The sequence below is a fragment of the Merops nubicus genome, unplaced genomic scaffold, assembly GCF_000691845.1.
Source record: "Merops nubicus isolate BGI_N331 unplaced genomic scaffold, ASM69184v1 scaffold1049, whole genome shotgun sequence".
NCBI lineage: Eukaryota > Metazoa > Chordata > Aves > Coraciiformes > Meropidae > Merops > Merops nubicus.
In genome coordinates, this window is record NW_008630017.1 from 84,879 (window position 1) to 104,005 (window position 19,127).

The 19,127-nt window shown below is 35.3% G+C and overlaps 1 protein-coding gene across 1 annotated transcript in view; it reads left to right on the forward strand.

Annotated features, from left to right (window-relative positions):
* The window catches only part of PIBF1 (progesterone immunomodulatory binding factor 1), a gene marked incomplete at its 5' end in the record, with an annotated part of 93,528 nt that extends 75,951 nt beyond the window's left edge, over nucleotides 1-17,577 (forward strand). Inside the window, 2 exon segments of the mRNA XM_008947112.1 lie at nucleotides 15,067-15,246; nucleotides 17,521-17,577. Of these exon segments, the coding sequence (XP_008945360.1) occupies nucleotides 15,067-15,246; nucleotides 17,521-17,577 (237 nt within the window).
* Between the last annotated feature and the right edge of the window lie 1,550 nt (nucleotides 17,578-19,127).

Consider the following 19,127-nt stretch of genomic DNA (forward strand, 5'->3'; position numbering starts at 1 on the left):
GGGTTAGGAGGAGATCTGCTAGAGAGCAGCCGCATGGAGAGGGACCTTGGAATCCTGGTGGACAACAAGTTGTCCATGGGACAGCAGTGTGCCCTTGTGGCCAGGAAGGCCAATGGTCTCCTGGGGTGCATTAAGAAAAGTGTATGCAGCAGAACAAGGGATGTCCTGCTCCCTTTCTACTCTGGCCTGGTGAGACCTCACCTGGAGTATTGTGTCCAGTTCTGGGCTCCCCATTTCAAGAGGGACAGAGATCTACTGGAGAGAGTCCAGCAAAGGGCTGTGAGGATGATTGGGGGACTGGAACGCCTGCCCTATGAGGAGAGGCTGAGAGACCTGGGGCTGTTTAGTCTGGAGAAGAGAAGACTTAGGGGGAATCTAATTAATGTGTATAAATATATGTGGGCTGGGTGTCAGGAAGGAAAGGGCAATCTCTTCTCACTTATGCCCTGCGATAGGACACGGGGTAATGGTCACAAGTAGGAGCACAGGAAGATCCACCTCAACATGAGGAAGAACTTCTTTCCTGTAAGGGTTCCAGAGCACTGGAACAGGCTCCCCAGGGAGGTTGTGGAGTCTCCTTCCTTGGAGACTTTTAAGACCCATCTGGATGCGTTCCTGTGTGAGCTGCCCTAGACTAGATGGTCTGGAAGGGGGGTTGGACTCAATGATCTCTGGAGGTTCCTTCCAACCCCTAAGGTTCTGTGATTCTGTGATATGCAGCAGTTTGCTTATTTGTGTCGTTTCACCACTTCCAATGTTACAAAATAAGTTGTGCTGTAGCAAGCAATGCAAGCAAGGCTGAGCAAGGCAGGCTTTCTAAAAAAAGAGACCAAATACTTGAGTCTGAAACAGACTTCATTGTGAATGTTCCACATACCCTGGACGTTAAGGAATTGAGCAAATATTTCCAAAATTAATTATTTTGTCCCATTTATTTTTATATCTGCAAAAAATAGGATGTATTAGTCATATTGTTTTACCTAAGTGATAATGTTCTTTCAAGTCACCTATACAGAAAAGAATATAAATACTGAAAATGAAACAATGGAAGTTGCATGTTATGGGGAAGAAAATTACTAAATGCCAGTACAACACACAAAAAATCCAAAAATAAGCTAAAATTGCTATCGGAGAATGTGTGAAGATAACAACTAGCTTCTATGTGTGCATGTGTACATTTAAATTTTGTCATTTCTATTTATTCTTAATGCGGCCTTTTATTTTTTACTTTTAAGGCAGACCTCTTCCAGTAGTTTTACAGTTGATGAATTTCTCTAAAAGGCAATTATCTCATGTATTGAAAAACTTGTATAGGATAGGACAACTTAGTTTACATTGAGCTAGTCTTCAACTGAATTTTTTTTTTGCCATCTTCATAAAAAAGTTAAATATGCAGTAACATCACAATTTCACAGTAACTGTCCCTGCTAATTAAAATTAAAAAAAAAAATTAAATTTTCTAATCTTGGGTTAGTAAAGACTTAAGTTCATTTACACCAGGTATGCATTTTCAAATAAAAGTAACTTGCAATCTGTAAATACAGATTTATGCAAGTTTAAAAAATATGAATTACGGGTTTGTGTTGTGCACATGCTACCATGTAACATGATTACTATCAGTCATTGCACATACTGAACTGTCATGTCTTGTTAGGAATTACCTTGTTGCCCTCGTGTTTGCAAGTAAGAACATTAGAATTCTTGAACAGATAAACCCAAGATACTCATAGTTAACATAAAATGAAGTTTAGGTATGTTAAAAGTACAAGCAAAATGCCAAAACAATGTTAATGCTGTCTTACAGCGACGTGTTTCAGTAAGTGTACAGTTTTGATTTAAGATATTCCAGCCTGTGTGGTCTCAGACTATATTAACTCTTTTTAATGAAATGTTAGTGTTTGAGGGGTTGGGGTTTTTATTTTTGTCTCCTTTTGATAGCAGTTGGATTCATAATGCTTGCTTTGGGGGTAATTATAGATTTTTATACACTTTTAAAATAAAGTACTTACATTCATGTTTAATATTACTTCCCTTTTCACATCTTTTAATTTTGGAAGAAAAAAGTTAGATATTAAACTCTGAATCTTGGAAGAATTTATATAGGGCTCTTATATGATCTTTTATTACAGGAAAAAAATAACGCTAGGTATTCATGTAATAAAATAGTTCATTATTTCAAATTATGTAGGCAGATAATTTGATGATGATTATTATATTTTGCTGTGGAGAAATTAAGTGAAAATTGGTCATTTGACTACACAGTTTCTTAAAACGTTGGGTCCACTGGTGAAGAAGAAAATTGAAGTGTGGGGTTGCACTATATAGTTGACCCAAATTCTTAATTGCTTCTTGGCCTGCTATTTCTTCTTTTTTCTCTCTGAATTAACTAGTAAATGAATGTGGAAAACTTTTTAATCTAGCTTCTCATGTAGATCATTGAGAGTAGGCTGGTACCATAAAATTTATTATCTACTTCATACGGATAAATTCAAGCTTCAGTGCTTGAGAGGAAGTTCAGTGGCGTTGTCGCGGGATGGTGCTGAGATCACGTTCTTGGAGGTCCATAATAAACTCTTCAGAGCGCTGCTGCCCGCTGCGCAGTCATTAGGAGCTGCGGCCCACAGGACTCTGGTGCCATTTGTAAAACCCTCAGTGAATGATAGCGAGTACAGTTAGTACAGCCAAATTTTTCAGCTGATTTCGGACTAAAAAATGTATATGTTTTGTCAAGATAACCAGAAGGTGTTTTTAATTGTTTTTCCAGATCCATCAGAACATAAAACATTGTTTGGAAGAACAATGGGATCTCCTGTTAATAACCTTCTAGTAAACTGTTTTGGTTTTTTAAGGGGTATTTCAAATCCAGATTTATTCTTTTTTTGCATTATTCTTTTTAGTCTGTGTTCTCTTTTTAATCAGCTGAACTTTACACTTTTGACCCTCTATCTTTAACTGTGGATAATCAAACCACACAACAATAAAAAAAAGGACTTGTAGTCATGATTGTTCCCACTCTTAACTTCATCACTTATGCTCAGATTTTTGTTGCCCTAGTGTCTTTGTAGTCAGGGGAGCACAAGTAAGAAGGGTTCTTCTTCAAAGAATAAATGAAGATTAAATTACACATTAACCCTGACTTGGCCAAATAGCTAGAACACTGCCTTACCTCTTTGCTCCCGCTTCTCCTTTCTCCTCCTCTTGCACCAGCTCTGGCACATCTCTAATGCTGCACAGGGACCATTCAGATCATTAATCAGAAACCTAACCTGACCAAAAAAAGAAAACCAGAAAACTAAATTGCTGTCTGTTAGGTTAGCAGTTGGAATCACCTTTGGAAAGGGTCCAGCAAGAAAAAGAGTAAAAATATTTATATGTCAATATTACTTACCTGTGAAAAAGAGGGCATTTTGGGTCCAAAACTGTGGAGTCTAGCACACCAGGCTTCTGTGCCATCCTTTATCTGCATCCAGACATTATCTTTTTGTCCACATAACGGGAATCTATAATTTAAAGTCCCCAAAGTGCAATTCTCTGTTAAGTGCTAATGTTAAGTGGGATGAATTCACTAAATCTTTTAGCTGAAGCCCTTGATCCACGATGCCTTTTATCTGAGGATTTTTTCCTACTCTTCCAACAGTTAGCCTTTGACTAAAAGAAATATTTACCGTGAGCTCTGTGATCTTGGCACTAACATTGCCTTTCATGCTTGATGCAGTTGTTAGTATTTTGGAACATCAGAAGTGCAGTTTCAGACTTTATCCATTGGCTTGCAAACTTCAGATGAAAACTTGGAAGGGCAGTCTGTCAGCACTCAGATGTTTGGCAAGAAGTTTTTGTAATCATTTTCTGAGGTTACATTTAAGAGGTTATAAATTTGCTATGCTTTGATGTATGGCATTGTAATATATCTTCAGATATTTAAGATGCAGACACATCACAGTAAAGAAAACCAGTAATTAAATCTATTTATTTTAGGTTCTCTGATTCAAAGTGCAGAATGTAAATTCTGACTTCTAAAATCTTGAAAATTAACAAACTGTTGTTCATATTTTTAATGTGGAGTTCATAATCCATTGGGTTTGGGGCAAAGAAAAAAAAAAAGTGGATTCTTTTTATGTTTTAAATAGAAATATTCTGGGAGGCATGAAAAGAAACAAAAATGAGACAGTAGTGTACAAGACAGCAATAGAAGGTTTAAAATATGTATTCCTGTAAGTACTAAGATTAATTTCAGTTTATATGAATATAAGGGAGTTAATTTACACTACTCTTTTTTTTTTTAAACTGCTTGAAATCACCTGTGTGAAATGCAGTCTGGCAATACAGTAATTTTTAATCTATAAAACTAAAACTAATATTGTGAAACTATTGTAATAAGAAATAAAATATTGCATAAATGATGCAAAGAAAGGCTCTTTAGAATACTCACTAATTTCCTATAATGCAGTTGTTCATGCAGACACAATCAGTTATCAGCACATGAATATTATATTCTGGTTAAAAAGATATGAAAACCTGCTGATATTTTATCTCCTTTACACATCTGTGCACTTGTGGTACATTGGCAGCTGTGCATACAAGTGATAGAATGTAAACTTGCTGAACTAGTCACCTGCCTTATTGACACATGCGTGTGTTACTGTGCCAGAGCTCTTCAGGTGAAGTTAGCAACCAGAAACTGGGCTCAGGCTATACGCTGTGGGGCGAAGCAGAAAACATGGAGCAGTAGTTTAAGTAAACCTATTTGATATCAATCATCAGTCAGTTAAATGGATACAGACACATGGGGTTTGATTGCTGTTTGTTTACTTCCATGCAGTTTGCTTATGTCAGTAAATGGTTGTGTCACTCGAACTGAGTGCTAAACCTGTCTAAATACATGTACCTGAACGAGTACAAATCTGCAGTGAGACTGGCTTAAAATTTGTTTAGGTTAGCCATTGCAAGCTCCTGTTCTTTTAAAAACATATTTAAGTATGAAAAACTCTTATTAAGCTGTTCTTGCTGAGAATAGCCTACCAGGCTAATATTAAAATACTAATTGCCTAAGTGACTGTTATGTTGAACTTAGTTGACAACTGGCAGACCAGAAACTTTCAAAATCTGATGTATTACTCAACATTTATGAGTAAACCTATATGTTTTTCTTTTACTACCATGTATCTCTCCCCCCTTTCCAGCTTTTCACATTTTCTTAACAATACATCAAAATAATCCTGTTTAGTAACTAAATATTTCTCTGGCCTTCACCACAGTAACTGGACACCTCACAAATATTATCTTCACAACTTAAAGCGAAAAAGTATCGCTAGCTCTGTTTTGCAGAAGCAACAACCACAATGAAAGAAATGGTGGTTTGCCCAAAACTCCCCACAGTTTGTGGTAGAGATTAAGAGTTCATGTGTCCTAATGCAGTATCTTAATCACAGCCATTCTTCTTTCCTTACACAAGGAAAGTTTTTTCAGTTCAAAAGCCTGAAAAGAAAATCTCCTTAGTGTTTATTTTTCCTGACTGCACACAAATTAAGTATTTTCTGTAAGTCATCTTCTTTTATATGAACTGATTGTATTTTGCAAGTAGTTTCAGTTACATTTTCCCATTTTATCATCCTGAGAAGCTACATTTGCATTCATTTTTTATCCATGTCTCTTGAAAAAGGGCACTTTCCAGAGTCCTGTGAATCTCTTAAAAATTAAATCTTTTTTATTATTATTTCAATTGTAGAATGGATATTTTTTTATATATATTTTCTGAGAAAAGAGAAAAAAATGACAGCAGGTCAGAGCTCTTACATGAATGAGATTAAAACTGTAGCTTCTTTTGTCCAAGCAAACAAAGGATCTGATGGGGTGCAAGAAAAGGAAATAAACATAAGGCAGCATTGTTTAGGTAGTAAGTAAGAATAGAGAACAAAGAGAGAACAATTGAAAGGTGAAGAAGAGAAAATAGTTATTTCATTATCTTTAAAATGTAGAAAATCTGACTTTTTTGTTTTTTAACAAATGGTTGCCAAATGCGTTTTCCAGGTGTAAGTAAAGTTGGAGAGACTCCATGTGATCAAGCAGGAGGAACAGCTACTAATTAGTCCTATTAGGGCATGCATAGTTTGTTAATGGCTCTAAGAGTTTTGCAGAGAGCTTCTATAAATGATCAGGCTAAAGTTCCTGAAGATTTAGATAGATCTTTTAAATGTTAGACTTTAAACATGGCCACATGAATTATCAGAAACATTTGCAATTCTGTGACGTTGTTCCAAAATTTTATTTCCAGTGTTTGAGAACTTAGTGGTCTCTGCTTGCACATACTCATTTCATGTCAGTATTCTGCACAAAACCCTGTTACTTCGCAATAGTTATCCCATTATCTGGCCCACAAAAGTGGGAGAAAAGACAGAAGCTTGTATTATTTTCCTTTTTTAAGGAGAAGCAAGGGTTCCTGAAGGATCTGTGCTTTACCTTACTTTGACTAGTTATCCTGCATTCTCATGTTTATCTTTCTTTCACATTCCACTTGGAGAATGCCCCTCTGCTAAATTCTCCACGTCACTGTATTCACAGTTACATTCCAGCCCAGCAATGACCTTGAAGATTCCAGATGATTTTTCAGCATTTTATTATTAGTCATACTTTAAAGTAGGACCAGTACTATCCTTAGCTGTAATTAAGTTATGCCGAAGAAGACTGACTAGAAGTAACCTAGGACAGAAACCAATGTGTTGGATTTTGGAACCTGGAGAGTAACAACAGCTGCCATCTGCATAAAACAGAGGTAGAGAGGAGTTCAGAGGCTCATAAAAAGCTTTGGAGTCATAAGTGGGAGGGCAGTACGTGTTTAATCGGGAATGGAAGCTTAGTGGATAAAAGGAGGAAACTGCTTTGTTGGGGGAGAGGGGAAGGAAGGGTAACTGCAGGGGTTGGGAAGACACGACTGAAAAGAAGTGATTGGTAACAGGTGCCTTCAAACAGTCTCTAGCTCTGCCTCTTTCCTCTCTTTTCTGTGTAAAATATTGTACACGATAATGTCAAAATTATTTGTGTTTCTAAAGTGAATGACTTCCTGCTCATGTATGTGCCGTGACTTGTTTTAGAGAAAAAATACACTGATATACAATGCTTAGCTCTCTTTTTAAATGTTAAGCCACAGAGTAATTATCATTTTTCTTATGCTACGTTTATGTTCCAAGATTCTAGTTTCTATTAATGTTCTGCATGTTTTCTAAGTATATTACAGGGACATTTCTGCATCACAAGTAAGCCCCGGAGCTATTCTCAGCTTAAAGCTTGGAGAAACAAAGTGACATTTACATTGCTAAACAAGTGTAGAGAAATTTCTAGCTCATTTTTTACAAGGAAAAATATGCTCCTAAGCAGTATTTCCCTTTTTTTGTTATCTATTTTGTTGCTGCAAGCTTTAATAAAACTTGAATTCCAAATAGTACTGAATTTAGAAAGAGGAAGGGCTTAACAGCTGGGTACATTCATTATTTTCTTAGAGCTGTATTACTTGGAAGGTCTTACTAGTTTTCAGATATAGTCTTTAAAAAATTATCTTTTCATTTGCATACACTAAACAACTGTATAGTAGATGGTGATTTCTAATCAGAATTTTTTAATTTTTTTTAAAGAATTTTAGAAACTGTGATAATAACACTGTTTAGTAATGTGAGTTAAAAATCAAATATAGATAATTTTTTTCTCTCAAAAATAGGACATTTCATAGGCAAAATGTATTCTATTTATGGATTATGGGATGGAATCAGCACGTGTATTTTAAATTATATATGGGTTTTGGAGAGCCAGAATCAGTTAAAGTGATGACTATTTAAACAAGAAATTGTTGGCTGTTGAATAAGCTGAAATTGTTCAGATTTTCTGAACGTTTAACCAATGTTCAGTTTTATTCAATTTTCCTGTACTGGCTATGAATATTTCCATCACATTCTCCTGCTTAGGCAGCTGTGTAAAAATTTTTCTTTTGTTCACTTTATGGTAGCATTTCAATATAGCCAAATGGAAAGTCAATTGAAATACTCTGTAAGAAATACCAAAGACAGGGAGAATGAAATTAAATATTACCATCTCAGAAAATACGTGAACTTCTGCATAATAATTTAGACAAATACAGCTGGTTTGACATATTAGCGTTTTTAGCATCTGTTTCCTGTTAGTAGAACTTACTCAAGAAAGAATACTTTTTATTAAATTTGAATTTGAGTAAATGAATGTCACAGTGGCTCAGATTTAAAAAAAAAATAAATAAATTGGGGGATTTAGTTGTAGTTATAATTGCAAATAAGTTTCTGGCCTTCGATACAAAGAGTGAAAAAAAATTTCGGAGTTTGAAATGCAAGTTCTGAATTACGAGACAAATTATTTCCTATTTTTCCTGAAAAATTTAAAAAGTTTTAACTGTTAAAAATAAATTTAAGGCATATCTGAAGTAGGCAGATTTGTATCTAAAAAGACAGAAGCTGTTCACTGAAATGTGTGGGCTATTTTATTGTTGCCACACTTCTAATGCATCCACCCTGTAAACCTGGCAGTAGTTTGTAGATCCATATAGTCACAGATCTGTCAGTTCATTTGAAGTTTTTAAATGCACTGGAATATAGAGAACTCCTGAATTAAGTGTGGCAAAGAGAAGCTATCAACATCTTTCATATGGTCTGGCATCTTTCCACCACCCAGTTATCAGGTTCATTTGTTTGATCAGGACATTTCATACTGTCTTCCAGTTTCCAGCTTTACAACGTGTATCCATGTGCCTAAGATGACCATATGTGCAAATCTCACACCAGAATTCTTGCTGAGTTCTCATATTTCCAGTACAGCTGCAACTGAAGATGCAACTATGTCAAATAGACTCTGCCTTACATGAGGGATTAAACTATGACTTGTGAGGTTTTCTTAATTGCATAGGTGGTTGTTAAAATCTTCTTGGAGCAATGTTATACGTGTAGGTTCTACTCCTGATAAGCAGAAGCCCAGAGCGTTCCACTTGAAGCTGAATTTGCACCATTTGTCTCACTGCATCTTATCCATCTGCAGTTATAAATAGTGGAATGAACACATAAAAATGAAGCTTCTGTAGTGTCTTTCTACTATTTCACACTTTGTCATCATTAATATTAATGTCCAGTGTTAATTCTGTGCTAATAGTGTCATTCTTTTTTTCCACTGTCAGTCAAAAAAGAGAGACAAATAATTAACTCCGGGTTAAAGGCTATAACCCCTCTGCAGTGTATCTCCAGCTGTTCTGCAGCTATAAAACACATGAAGAACAGTTCTAAAATAATTCTTTCTGTGAATTGTCAGTACTTCTAAAAAGGAGACAATCTAAGTACGACTTCTGCTCAAGAGTCTCATTCCTTGATAATGACACATATATGTCTCCTTTATCTAAGCGTACTCCAAACTTACAGTACCATATTAGAGCTTTTTCTTCAGAGTATGCATGTCGGAAAGTGGGACCAGGTTCTATTTCAGTCCTCTGGTCTCCAGAAATATCTCCATGACTTTATGTTCGATGCCAGCAATTTGCACAGAAGGCTCTGTTTGTTTATCTCCATTTTTACTAGTAAACTGCAATGGTATTAAAGAGTACTTCCAGATGAACTGAGAAGTTGTTTGTCAAGTGACGAAGTAGCAGAGATGGATCTTGCCTCATCTTAAAAATCTGGAGTGTAGATGTCTACATCTGAAAAACATCTAGGGAATTGTAGTCAGAACCAAAAAACAGGCATTGTTATGGTGTGATCTAAAATCAGCAAAATTAATTGTAACCTATGAATTTCTCAACAACAGCTGTATAGAAGAATCAGACAGGCTAGTTTGCCTAGGTTTAAATATTATTACTGAAGATGTCTAAAGAGCAATGTAAGCAAGTCCAACCAAGTTTCCAGTCACATGTTCCAAGGCTGAAATGCAACCAGAGTTGTCAGAACAATCCCTTTCCATCTTAGTATCAGCTGTTAAATGATGCAACTTTATTTTTAACACACCTTTACTTTCACAGAAAATAGGAAATCTGACTGGGATCCAAGTAAGGAGATGCACAGATATCACAGAGGACAATACTTTTAGTATTTTCTCAACCATCACCTTGTATGCCCATCAAGCTTGACTCTACTGAACACCCTAAGACAGGCAACTGTGAAGACAATTCCCTCTGAACCACCTTGCCTTACCCTTTTCCAGGCTGAGATCATGTTCTCTCAGGAAAGCATTATAGGAAGTATAAAATTATAATTTTTTTCCTCTGAATCCTCTCAAGAACATTTGTTCAAGGACATGAACTTTTAATTCATGAAAGACTGAGAAATCATTTCTGAAATGTGCTCTTTACAAAACACTACCAAATGGTTATAGCATTCTTAAATTCTAGTTTAGATTTCTCAAATCGATATTCTTTAATATACCCATAACCTCAATGTCTGAACTCAGCTTTTCCCTCTGCTGACTTGTTGTTTGAAGACTACAATAGCTGCCTAAATAGGAGGATATGCACATGTGAAGACAGATTGCATTGACTTAGCACAAACATGGTTTTCATCCCAGTAATGGCTGTCTTCCCTCACTTGCATGTTCTATTATAGCTATTCTTTTCATTGTTGTTGTTATTTTAGAAGTTAATATATAGCCAGAATAGTCGCCAGACTGCTGAACTCGAACCTGATATTTGGCGTCCACATGGAGAAGAGTCCAGTCTCTGGACTCCAGGTGTAGTGCACCAAGTCTCTCATGAAGCATTTTTTTGTCCAGCCCCCTCTATGCAAGGGGAGCTGTACAGTTAACTGTTCTTGGACCTGAAGACAGTACTGTAATCTCTCAAGTTTTTCCAGACTGGATACATATTTTGAGTTATAATTTAACCACATGGGGGCCATATGGCAGTTGTGAGTGATAGAAGTGGGGAATACAAGCTTTCTAAAGGAGGTCCTGAACATACATGCTCTACTCTAACAATAAAAAAGATTTACTGATTGGGGGCGGGGGGGATACATCTAAAATCATCTTCTTAGTGCTTGACTCACAAATTCTGAGAGACCTTCATTTTTTATCAGTATCTTTGAGGGAGTCAAACCTCTGATTTTATCCCTCCTTCAGCTGATTTTTCTGGCTTTATCAGTGAATTTTATTTTCTTGTTTAAAGATTGTAGTATTTAGTGCCTTTTCTGTGTTTTCATTCTTTTACTGGGATTTTATGCTGTTTCTTCTCTGGGAACACTTGCCAGTCATCAAAATTCAGTGGTTCTGCCAGAACTTGATGCATTTCTAGGACACAGATTTCGTGTTCAGCTTCCACAATGCATGTTCTCTTCATTAAAATGGAGTTCTAATTGCAGGTGAAGTTTGCAATCCTAAATTTTGTATGTAAAGCTAAAAGTAGAATACTGTTTGTCATGGTACAGATTCAGTTAACTGTATGTGCTATCACAAGGGTGATATTTGCTTTAGAGGTTGTTTATCTGAGTGCAGTAACCGTGGGCTTTATTGCACAAGTAAGGACCCGGATGGACCTGACACCCATTGACTTCTGTGCTTATTTTGGTATTATGTATTGTGAAAAAAACATTAAATTCACCATAAGAATTAATTATCTTCAGGCCACAAAGGTACATGTCTCTTCCTACTGAGCATTTTCAACTGTTCAGTTTGATCTATGTAACACTTCTTTTTAAGATCATTGATTGTATGGAGTTTATTTGAAGGTGCAAGACATCCCTGACATAAGAACATAACAACTGACATTTATCTAATTGATTCCTGTCAGCCAGCTGATTTTTCTTGAGACTGTTATTTTGCATCTGCTTCCAGAGCAGGTATAAGTATATATCACTTTAACTGCTTGTATAAATTTACATATTTATTATAATTATAGACACACATATATAACGTTAAATGCCTTTGCAAGCTTTTGAGCGCACAGAGAGGATTCTTTCTTGCTTTATTATAGTTACATGACAGAGACAATAAGAAGAAAAATCTTTATACTTGTTGACAATCCACTGAAAAGAAATGGATTACTATCATGACAAGTATCTATTTTGCTTCATGTAGGCAATTTTTTTCATATATTCCATCAGTTATTTACTTGATAAAACAGCATTCCTTTTTATGCCTCAATCATTTTCCTTATCAGGCAATTCTGAGTGTGCTGACTGCATTGTTCTCCATGTATCTGCACTGCCACATCCCCACAGAATATGGTGTAAGTGTATAGTGGGTGCTTCAAAACCCAAAGTTTGGGAGAGTGAGACCAAAGCTGTAAAGCCAGCAAAGATGAGCTGGATTAATCCACTTAGAAGTGGTAGTACAGAAAGTCCTCCCAAGAAGGATTGCTGTGTGGTTCTCCAAAGCTAAAGCCCTCAGACCTGGAAGCCTCAACACAGCGACACATGGCTTGAATAGCACTGGCTTCCTTATACATCCAGGAACCAGTGTGGTAAGGACCAAATTTCTCCACAGAACAGTTGGGACATGCATGTTCTTCTACACAAAAGATTCTTCCCATCCCATGTTGAACCCTGTACCTACTTTCACAGTTGTTTTTTTTTTCAAGGTCCTGTTCACACTGGAACAAGTTCAGATATTTCTGCTAAGCACAATCTCCAGAGCTTCTTTTTGCTTGCTATATTTCTAGCCCAATTTGGCAGTTTTTAGGATTGGAACATATTATTGAATCATGTTAGCATGCTAACAGGAGCAGGTAGTGCTAATGACTCTTCATTTAGAACTTCAAAGTGAAGCTAAGAAGATTGTGTTCAGGAGCAAAGAAATCTAAAGAGATGAGTAAAATTATTGCATTTCAAGACAGAACTTTGTTTTCCTTGTATTTCTAAGTATTTCCTTGGTTGAAAGCAGCAACTCTCATGCAAATGTGTTGGGCCATTTCTCTTGTTTAGCAGTACACATACGAATGATTCTATTGGATTGAGTGTTTCCTATGCTATTTTGCCAAGTTAGTTAAAGTCTTTCTCACAAAATGTGGAAGGATTTTAGAACAAATATTAAGGCAACTTCAGTTAAATTCTCATGATATATTTGATGGTGATGCCAAAATAATTTATTCATTGTGGGCTAATTTGTCATCCCCACGCCCTGTCATTCCTTCCCAAAGCTCCACATTAGAGAATTCTCCTGTCACACAGGAAGCTCGTGTGAGAGCTGATTCTCTAGAGCCTATCCCAAGTCCGAAAACAGACAGGGCTGTTAAGTACAGCACAGATTCTGTGAAGTGGAGAAGACCTTAGACTGATGAGTGGATCCTGACACAAGAGAATTTGACCCTGCACATACAGGTTTCAATTTTGTTTCTGAAATAAATCTGTATTAAAGTTTTGGGGTTTTGCCTTGTTCAAACATGCAGCTATTCAGTCCACAGAATAACACAGTTTAAGTATAGGAGCAGCACTTGTTAATGTCAAAACATTGCTTATGTACAATTTAATCTCCTGTGGTGGTGTATTTATTTGCTGTATACTTGCTTGAGTTATTTTCATCAAGAAATTCCGTCTATGTGTCGCTTTGGCAACATCTTTGCAGAGTTTACAACTTTGAAAAACATGTTGGCATCAACTATGCAGTCCTTTTAAACAGCTGTTCTGCAGTCATGCTGTTTCAACATGCCACCACACATGGCTGAATTATGCAAATAGTTAATATTAAATGACTGAGATACAAGAACAATTTGTACACTCGATAAAACTGGTCTGTGGAGTGTAACACATTCATATAACTGAGTTGGTGCAGGGCAATTTAAAGGCAACAACATGATTCTTTTGACTTTGTATCTTGTATTAAAGGCAGCAGAGGACAGAGAGAAGGTATATGGCAGGAACGTTTTAAAAGGCTGAAGGTTTTTTTAACTCACTACTAATGATGTAATGAAAATAGAATGTGTATCAATGTAATTTTCTGGCAAGTATTAAGAAATAGGTAAGATATAACAAATGTTTGTCATTAAGCTATAAATATGAGTTACCCTGTTCCTGTTGAGAGATCAGACAGAATGCTGATTACATAGAATGCTAATACATTAATAGTATTGCTTATTGAACACAGTAGCATTTGTAAGACCCAAGCAAACAAAAACATTAATAGTTTAAAAAAGTGTAACATTATCTTGAAATTTACTTTGAAAGGCCTTTCTACTAAGTGCTGTTCTGGTTGTGTAATAATGATTGCTGTAAATAATAATAGTACAATAAATAATAAATAATGCTTTAAATTCTGTAACTTATTTTATAGTAATTACACCCATTCCATGTGGGGGAGAGAATGTTATGTGCTAGGTGATGCAAGATGACAACAGAATATGTCCAGTTATAGTCACAAAATACTGTGTTTTTTCCTTTCTCATTCTAATGTACATTTTGAGTAATCTGTTTTGTTCAGCTAAATAGTAGGAAAAGGTAATTTTTTTGATTAATCCAAAATCTTTACAAAGAAAATTATTAGAACATCCCAAAAAGTCTGTATTTCTGTATGCTTTTGTTTTTATTTCCCCACGTTGGAACTTCCATTTTTCACAAATTTTCTTTCCCTCTTTGGTCCCATTTTTGCTGTAGCTAAGGTTTTTAATCAATTTTTCTTTTTGGATGTGCATGTTAAGACTTACATATATCTGGTAATGTATTTATAAGACTTCCATGCAAGACCTAGCACTCGAAAGTACAATTTGTCACAGTCATTCAAATTAGATTTGTAAACTCCCTCAGCCAAACAAAACAGATTGAAAAGAATTCTTTTAGATTAACTGGAAGCTTAAGTTAAAAAAGATAGTGGGCTCCTTATTGAACAATAAATATTCCTTTTACAGCCTTAAGCTATACAAAATTTGAGTTATATAAATCATATGTGCCTTTTTTATTTTCATACTTTTACTAGTGTCCAATTAGTAATCTTATTAATTATGGCAAGTATATGTTCAAGCTTGTTAGATTTACTGGTCCACTTACACATTCACTTTGGTGAATATAAATTTATTATTAACAAATAAATATTTAATAGTTTCAAATGTAATTTTACTGAATAACTTAGCATTGTTCTTTTGTGGTTTTATAGGAACTAGCCACAATGAAACAGATTCTAATTAGTCTACATGACAAACGCTATGAACAAAATTTACCTCAGTCTCATCGTGACGTAAGAAGTGCCACTGCAAAACCAAAATCCAATGCTTCTCTAAAACTGCTGCCAGAAAATGAAGAAGAAAATATATTTATACCCAAACCAACGCTATTTGTAAGTACTGTGATTAAAAGCAAGTGCCAGTAGCTTTTTTGGATGATTGTCCTCACATCTGTTGAAATGAAAAATCTGCGTTCATACTTCAAGGAGATGTATCATTAATTCAAGTGACTACTTGTAGCTCTTTATGGGAATGGTCACTGTTGACGAGATAAATTACAGTTCATTATGTTATTTAGCTATCCAGTAGTTTCTATATCTTAAGTTCACAACCAACTTAATTTCTTTTTAAGCATGCCATTATACTACTACATTATTGAGTGGTTATCAAAATTTTAATAGCAAAAGGGATCCACAGACTATGTAAACAATTTTAAATCTACCCTGATCACAGATGAGTTGGGTGTGTGTGTATATGTATTGCGGAGCAGGAGTGAGGGAATAGGTGTATTGATGTATACATATATTCATGTATATATTTATATTAATATAAGCGTATGTGTAGGTATCTAAATATATAGAAATGCATGTCCAGCATTAATATCACTTCTGTTACTAAGGATACCTGATATTTTTAAAACCTTGTTTGCTTTAGAAACTAAATGCTTGGATTTAAATACGTCAAGTGGCCTGCTTCAGATTTAGTCCCTCTAGTATTTGAAAACTTCATGGAAATGGTTTAGACATTAATGAGTATGACTCTCTGAACTGATAAATTCAAGAGAGCTAAGTTGCAATGCTGAATCATAATGCAAACCATGACTCTTATTTACACTTCTTGAGGCACGTTTCCCTAGGGGAGACTGGTTGTATCCACACTGCATGGCATATGCGCTATTTTGATACAAATACATATCTCTATAATTTTTTTCCTTATTTTTTTTTTTCCTGGTGGAGACTTCAACACTCAGTGTCTTAAACAATATGACATTTGTATTGAAGCACATTGGATACTGTTTATATCACACAAAATGTAGGAAGTGGTTGCATCTCTTAGATGTGATTTGAGGGCATTAGGGGATTTTAGGGGTTCAAAATTAGCTTGGATAGCATTATGAGACTAAACACAGGCATATCCAGTGTTGTCTCATCCACAATCCTTTCGGCAGTGCTAAATCATACTGCCCAAACTTTGTCTTTGACAGGAATCCAAAACAGCTAAAATGTGAGCTAACAATTAGGTTGTGTAGATGATCCAAGGTTTCAGTGTTTATTCTGCCCTGTCTTACTTAGGCATACAGAAATGGTGTAGGAATCCATAAAAAAAAAAATGCTTTTACATTTAGAAATTATGATCGATTTCTCTTTGAAAAATTCTAGGCTTTTCAGACTTTGGGGTCAGGAACCAAAAATAGGCAGATGGCAGAGTTTCTTCTTAGTTGGGGAAAGAAGTTATCAGTCCTGTGAAAATCCTGTCAATTTAGGTCAATTTCTAGAATTTTAAAAGTTTGCACAAATAGAGTAGATTTATTTTTGTAACTGGAATCTTCAAAATGAGAGAAAGATGGAGATTAAAATGTGATGAGAACCCCCACAACAAGACTAACTGAATAAAGTCGATTGTGCATTGTTATTAAGTCTTGGAAGAAAGAATGGAGAGCAGACAGAAAATGGAACTAAAAAGGGACAAGTTTAGGAACAACACACCAAAAAGACAGTGCTCACTAACACGAGAGTTTGTATTCAACCCTGAAAGCAGAGTAGTCCTTACCTTATTCCACCTCTACTTCTTTAGTTTTATTTCTGTATCCAAACAACCACTGAATTGGCCACAAGAATGTTAAGCAATCCTGGCTACGTAGCAGTAGCCCATAGGATTGTGAAGGCAAGGGCAAGTTGCTCACAGATAATTCTCTATGATGAAAATACTTTCTACACTGTCGGAAGAAATGCTGAATTATTTTTAATTATATTTTTTTTAAGAACTGTAGTTCTGAATAAAGTGTTGGTCAGTTATGGAACGTGTAAGATCTCTTTTCTAAGTTCTATCCCCTTCCCAACTGGGAAGGTCGGATGATGTTGTTTCAAATGAAACCTATTTATGGCACAGTTGACGCATGTTTTCATTGTGATAGGTATTATTTCAAAACAAGTAATATACTTACTGTATAATCTGTTTTCTATAACCTAGAAATAGGGTTGTTTTAATACTGATATGTAATAATAATAACCTTAAATGAATAGTCTTGCTTTTAATTTGTTTGCATTTAAGCAAAGAACTCATTTATCACTGTGAACTACATAGGAAGAAAAGAGACTTCAGTGTAGCTTGCATGTTTTTCTTCTGGCTTTCATTGTCTTACAGTTAAAATGTTCTTTATTTTACAGACAAATAAGGAGGCACCTCTATGGTACAAGAAACTACAGAAGAAAACATCACCATAGCATTTTTCCAAAATTATTCAAAAATAATCTTTGGGGGATTTTATCTTTGAAGAAAGTTTTCACCATGATGGTGCCCTTTTTACCATAAAAGAAAAAGAACTGTTTTGGTTTTAACTGTTCTTTTATACCTGTCAAATGGTCTTAGATGTCATTAAATAATTTTTAGATCTGCTCTGTGAATAAAATGTGTGGCAATAATGCATGCATTTGAATTTTAAAAGATAAATAAACACTAGTATATTGTACACATTTATAATCTGGGCAGTTAAAGGACGTGTTATTCAGAGTGTTCAAATTAATGCATGTTTCAGCTTTTTTATATTATTTTTCTTGGACCCTGTGTTTCGTGCCACATTCCTTGCAACTATTCTGGGTCACAGAAATTTAAAAAACATACATGAGTTAGCATCAGACTATATCCTACTTTCTATAAAGGACATTCTTGTCAGGTGGGAAAAAAAGTAATTTCTTATCGCCTTGATTTGTATAGTTTGTCATTTGGTGTCATTTGTTCTTCCAAACGGGCAACAAAAATATTCTAAAGAAGCAATAAAATGTATCTTCATTATCAACACTGATCCTTAATAGACCAGATACATTTGGTCTGCTGTAATTACATCAATGTAATAATAAAAACAGAACCATGATGTGTGAGTACTGTAGCATGGAATGGTGAAATGGATAACTTGCCATATTTAATTGTGTGAATATAAGCCCTATCTTCCAAGAACACAGTCTACTTATTTATTCTACTCCACCATCTATTTAGACAATAGAAAAGGTCTCTAATATTTTAAAGCACTTTTGACTGCATATGGTGCATTTGTATATATAATTTAAATATACATGATATTAAGTGACTGTACACTGAAAATATCACACGGATTTCATTTAAGAGGAAGCTCCTTTTGCTTACTTCCTTTTTCCTTGGCAATGTCTCTTCAACCAATTCATTGTTCCTACAAGAATTATTTACTACATAATACTAACCTATATCAAGCTTATGATTCCCAAATACACTTTTCTTCATTTTCCAAACAGCAGTTTAAAGCACATCAATACTTCTCTGCTGCAGGTAAGCTTCAGGTAGGTTGGTTGGTTTGTTCGTTTTTCAGTTCTGAGAGAGTGAGGTAAAAATGCTAGCAATTGTACATCACAGGTTTAAAATTATCACCCTGTGAATGAGGCAGGCCAAATGTGTGGACAGAGGTAATATCTTTTATTAGACTAACGGGTGTTCACTGGGGAAAAAAGTACACAAACTTTTGGGCCCACAAACCTATCTGTACAGACATTCCTGAATAAACTCTGGTTTCCTGAAGTCTAGGGTTTTATCTAACTTGTATTTTATGTGAATAGAATCATTAACTTCTCTGTCACGTGAAACAGCTCCCATGCAGATAGAAATTTTGTAGTTTGTAGTAGATGCTTTATATGATTCACACACAGTCCCCAGTTTAACTTCCCAGACCATCCTGTTTGTCTGTTATGTACCAGTAATAAATAAATTGTATTATCTAGAAGGACCATAAGCTATTTTAGGCAAGATA